Source organism: Gobius niger (genome assembly GCF_951799975.1).
Source record: "Gobius niger genome assembly, chromosome: 14".
In the NCBI taxonomy this organism is placed as follows: domain Eukaryota; kingdom Metazoa; phylum Chordata; class Actinopteri; order Gobiiformes; family Gobiidae; genus Gobius; species Gobius niger.
Window position 1 is genome coordinate 8911755 of NC_136865.1, and position 5612 is coordinate 8917366.

General features: G+C 46.3%; 1 protein-coding gene across 1 annotated transcript; it reads right to left on the bottom strand.

Annotated features, from left to right (window-relative positions):
* Positions 1-254: 254 nt before the first annotated feature.
* cited4a (Cbp/p300-interacting transactivator, with Glu/Asp-rich carboxy-terminal domain, 4a) lies at positions 255-5397 on the bottom strand. The gene is made up of 2 exons (XM_079570688.1): positions 5241-5397; positions 255-3348 (listed from the first exon to the last, which is right to left on the bottom strand). The coding sequence occupies exon 2, from the start codon at positions 3344-3346 to the stop codon at positions 2639-2641; it is 708 nt and encodes a 235-aa protein (XP_079426814.1). The 5' UTR covers positions 3347-3348; positions 5241-5397; the 3' UTR covers positions 255-2638.
* Between the last annotated feature and the right edge of the window lie 215 nt (positions 5398-5612).

Sequence of the window (5612 nt, forward strand, 5' to 3'; positions counted from 1 at the left end):
ATACCTACTTAAGTGAAAATGTGACCCGCCGTCTGTCTCGTGAATACATTTGTGAATACCAACTCGATAAATACAAAGGCACAAAGGCAGTCTTGATCCATTTACTGACTTCTAAAAGCAATAAACTTCCCTTCAGACATATTTAAATGTTATTATACTATAAAAATGGAGACTTACTGCATATTACTAAATACCACATAAGCAAATCTTGTTTATTCTTTAAAGCTTGTAAAAAATTGCAACATACTCAGCAATTCTTTAAATAAATATTTTATTTGAAAATAAATACATTTTCTTAAAATAGAATCAATAACATTACAAAAGCTTTGGGGGGTGTGGGAATGGGAGGGGACAAGAAAGAGGTTTACAGAAATGAACAGTGTCTAATTTTGGAACAATTGGAGTACAATCGGACACGTGAATGGACCATCTTTAGACAAGTACCATGAGTGTACTGTACATTCCGCGCTGCTCCGTGACAGTGGTGCACCCCTCACTCACATGAACATGACCAGACTTAAAGCTCCACTCAGTCGCTGCACTCATAAGCTCAAAGGGTATCTACACACGCCGCAAAAAGGTAGGATATATTCTCTGTCAACACACCAAAAATCAGCCACTGATACATGTACACCTGACAATGTTTTCAAAAGTACCTTAATGTGTCTAGATCAACTTCACTTCTAGTCTACAGTACAAAGATACGATACACAAGAAGGCTTATTGATATAGCAGTAATCAGAGGCCACAGTTACTAAGGCCAGTAGTATTGTCGGAGGTCGGCTGCAGTCTGCCTGGCGGAGAGTAAAGCTCTCGCACTTTCCCACAGGAGTCATTTGGCCATAGTTTTCAGGGCTTGACAATGGCAGATCTCCATAGGGACTGAGGCAGAGTTTAGCATGGTGGCTCTGGCCCTCTGTCTGCTCCATCAACAACAGTGCACAGGTTCTCCTGCAGCGGCAAAAGGCCCAACCTCCTCAAAGATCACAATGTACCAAAATGCACCACACTACAGCCTGTCTGGTTAGAACTATTGAGTCGCTGGAGAATGTGCAAGCCGAGCTCAATTAAGACAAGCGTGTGAGAACATGTCATTAAAATCTAATCAGTAGAAAAGCAGCAGTGTAAGCTAATCTATGGCAAAAACAACAACTTAGCACGCTTTGTGCTTCTCGCCCAGCGCCCAGGCCTAATGGAATCAATGCCACAGGTGGCGGCTTTAAACAATGATTAAACTAATGGGAGAGCGCTGCATCCACAAAGTGGACTCGCTAAAGCCTCTATTTTTACCAATCCGCCTCAGCACGCTGGGCAACAGCAAACGAGGAGTCAAAGGCTGAGCAATAAATGGTTTCCTTTTTGTAACCAAACATGAAGCTACATCCACTCAAATGCTTTTCTCTAAAGACATCAAGTGCCATTTTAGCACTTTATGTCTTGTATAATTCGCTTGGTCTGCCTTGTCCAAAATAAGCTGATAAAAGAATTTGAAGTTGGTAAGTTAATGAACTCTATAAGCAAAATTGATTCTTTGCTTTTGTTTTACAAGCCATAATGAGTGTACAGTGAGGATGTTATTCTACAATCACATTTATTCATTCAATAAATAACAAACATCATATCATGGTCACATGGGGTGACTGCCTTTACTGATTGCCACAGAGACAAGGGGTCATTTTGACCTACTTAGAAAATACAGAAGAATGTGTATTTGCCTAAATCAACAAACAATGTTAGCAACAGCAAGGTATTGCTGAAAGCACATCTTTGAAGGCTGTTTGCACACAGTGGGCTCCATTAAATAGTATTTTTCTAAAGCAGTGTGCACTTTTGAATTTCAGCGCGCCTGATTATAAAGACAGCAAAACTCGAGGCTGTAAGGCAGCAAGTTACTGATGAAAACATAAAGCATTAGTGTGAACGTAGCTTTTTATTTCTCAGCTTTTCTATATCTCAAGGCCTCCATAAAAAAAAGAGCATTCTGCTTTAAGCTGCTGGCTATACATGAATGCTTGGCTAATCCCACACTGCACTGTTCCAGTTAATTAGCATTGAGCAGATGTGGCATGGCAGACGAAGGCAGGTAAATGACATTGAACGCCAACTCATCACCTCACCCACTGAAGATAAACCCTGTCACCCAGGAATGCTGCACACCTCTCTCCAAGGAAGTCTCTCCCTTTAAGAACTTTTTCACTTTTTGAAGAACCAGCCTTCAACATACACACATTTCCGAAAAGTTCATCTTTATAGAAACAGATTGTGAGGGCTACCGTTTTATAAATCAATCCGTAAAAAGTCTGCTACTTGGTGACTAAAATGCATTATGCCTCAAAATCAAGCAAGACTTTTTGAGTCTCTCCATCTATCGTGTCTCCTTTAGCCATGGCACTGTTAGCTCGCACGCTAAGGACCAGTTGTGTGCATCACGCTGCCCCAATTTGGCCCCAAACATGGCACCAAATCAACTTGCGAGAGAATCATTGTGCACAGTTTTCCTTCGAGCCAAGGCCCAGCCTGATACAGAGACACAGAAACACCCGATACATCACAAAGGGGATTGTCTCGTCTTGCTGTGCTACTTCGGTCCGTCTTTGGGCGTCGTTTGTCCGCACAAACGTCCACATGTCCCCCCGCCTCAACAGCTGACCGTGCTGGGCTGCTGCTTGCAAACAAAGTCCGAAAAGAAATCAAACTCGTTCTGTCCCAGGAAAAGCTCCGGTAGCTCCTGAACGCGGTCCAACCCAAGTTCCAGAACCAAGGCCGTCAAGACCTCTTCGTCGATCAAGTCCATGTCCGTGCCACTGAACCCCATATTCCCGCCGTACTGCTGCATTCCCGACAACTGGCTCGGCCCCATGCGGTACTGCGCTCCGTTGGCGAGGTGGTGTCCGGTCGCCGGGTTGAGCGGGTGTCCGTGATATTGGGTGTTGAGTTTTTGGAGGTGCATGCTGGCCATGAGCTGTTGCTGGGAGGTGAGGTTGCCGTGGTGGTACTGCTGCTGCGGTCCTCCCTGTTGGTGTTGCGGCTGTTGGGCGTGCAAATGATGGGGGTGCTGCTGGGGCGGCCCCTGGCTGTTGTACATCATATTCCCGGACATCATCTGCTGGTGGTGCGGGTGGTGGGTAGCCATGGAGCCGTTCATGCCCCCGGGTCCGACCATGCCGCCGGGTCTCTGCCGCATCGCCTCCATGCCGTTCTGGGGGCCCGCGCGGTAGTGCATGGGTATCTGCCCGTTGGGGAGGCTGCGCATGCCGGGCTGGCCGCTGTGCTGGGGGGGTCCGCTCATGCCCATCCGGAAGCCGTGGGGGTGGTGCTGCATGGGCATCATCATGTGGTCAGCCATGACTGCGAAAGACAAAGGCACCATGTTACCATCAAAAGATATGCAGGAAAATCAACAACAACACCAAGTCCTATGTATCCCTGTGGGAATATGTAAAGAGGGGCGAGAAAGTGACATGAGCAGTGGGCCAACACATCAACCTGTTGTGCATGTTTTAGGAGGCTCTATTCCAGCCGTTTTTGTTCACCAGCAGTGCAAGACGTCCACACTCATTCCCGTCTTCCCCAACGCAGTTCTAACACATCCGTTCTTCACAGGGAAGACTTGATCACAACTTTCAGGAAGTAATTCGCAAATGTCTGCTTTAAAATACACTGAAGGACATGCTATTTTTTATTACACTACTAGAAAAATTCCGAATTCCAATCTGAATAACCAAGGGACATTCTTGCTGTGTGGCATAAAGCATGCTGCCCCTCCACCCAGCTTATCTATGTCCTTGATTTTCCATAATAATATAGTAACAGTTAGAGTACTTAATGCATCTATGTAATGCAAGACACTTTACCATCCTTCCTTCCTTTGAAAGACATCTTAAAAATAAATAAATAACACAAAACGACTAATATCAAACAAATGAGCCACCCCCCCCCCCACACACACACTTTCGCAACAGATAGAAGGTCCCTTGTCGTTGGCCAATGGAGCCTCTCCACACTGTTCTCCACTGTTTGCAGCATTACCTCACAGCTGACTGCAGGGCCCCGGGCGAAAACTTCAATAGTTCTGTGTCTACTTCAAAACAAAACACTCATCCCAATCGATGGCACCGAAGCAGTTTCAATCTCTGTGATGAATCGCGTTGGGAAAAGTTACTCTTACTCTTCTAAGCTGGCTCCTTATGGGGAGTTTTAGCAATGTTATTGTGTATAAGAAATACCCATGGATGTGTACACAGCACTTCAAATTGTCCCTACAACAAATGAGTTATTGCAAATACCCGTATTTAAAAATTAAAGAGTAATAGGACCTTTTATGCGCATTTGTAATCAGTTATTCTCATTTTACTGTTTACCGTATTGTCTTTACGAACGATAATGCAATTTAAGTAAGAAATTCCAATGTAAAATACAAAGTATATAATATTGCAAATGTCCCTGGAGTTTTAATCCAACCCCCCGAAAGATCCTCCTCTAAAGTTACTAGGAACTCGTGTCTCTCGAAACCATTACTAACCCTTCTGAAAGTCGCTTCGTCAAAAGCGTTTTTTATAACGAACCCAAATTACACCGACACTTAAAGACATCGGATCCTGTAGCCCAAAGCACACGACAGGGGAGGGCAGCAGAACCCTTGTGGACGAAGAGGACGCAAAGGAATGCTAATATTGACCACCTCTTCCCCCCCTCCTTTAACACAACACAAACACACAACCCCCAGGTACAAACAGGGAGCGCATCACATCCCGGGGAAACGCTGGCCATTTCCTCCACACCATTGGGCACTGCACTGACGGCAGCACCAGCGAGCGAATTGGCTTACATGCCCTTACGCTTAACGGAAGGTGCTGCCCTTGGCTTAGTGCAACGATCGCAGCCTATTAGCGCCCGTGAAACGCTCAATGGACGAAATCTTTCTGTTAATACGTTGCCACATGTTGGAGGGGGGGCGGCATTGTATCCGTTCCGTTGGATATCCCTTATGCGTAAAGCGCTTGAGGAACAGCGTGCCATTTCTAGGATTAGGGAAAAAATGTCGCTGTAGGAATGGGCATTCTTAAGTGGCGATTAGTGACGAACTGCAACGAGACGCTCCGCACACACACACACACGCACGGTCTCTGCACGGCGTTTACCACAGTGCCATTAAAACACGGTCCAACACAGCGCGTAAAAATACAAAAAAAAGGGCACGCGTTTCTCTATCCACGGCGAAAGCGTGTCGGAAACCTTACCTTGTATTTCGATGCGAGCGCGCGCCTCGGAGTCGTCTCGTTCCCTGTTGCTTGACACGGCCGATGCTCCGCTTTCAGACGCATAGACTCGCAGAGACAGAGGAGAGTTCAGTTTTCTGGGTCAACTCTGGGATTGCATGCACGTATAAAGCCGCGGACAGAGAGGGGAGAGAGAGTGAGAGAGAGAGAGAGAGAGAGAGAGAAGGGAAGGCGGAGCTAGCGTTCTCCGCGACTCCTTTTGTCGCTATTGGTCCTCCCACCCCCCCCCTCCTTTTAATCACCGAGCAAAAAGAAACACTCGCTAACTAGCCGCCGTGCGTAATGATGATCCGTATACGGCAGGGTGGGGGAGCCGGAACGCAGCAGCAACTC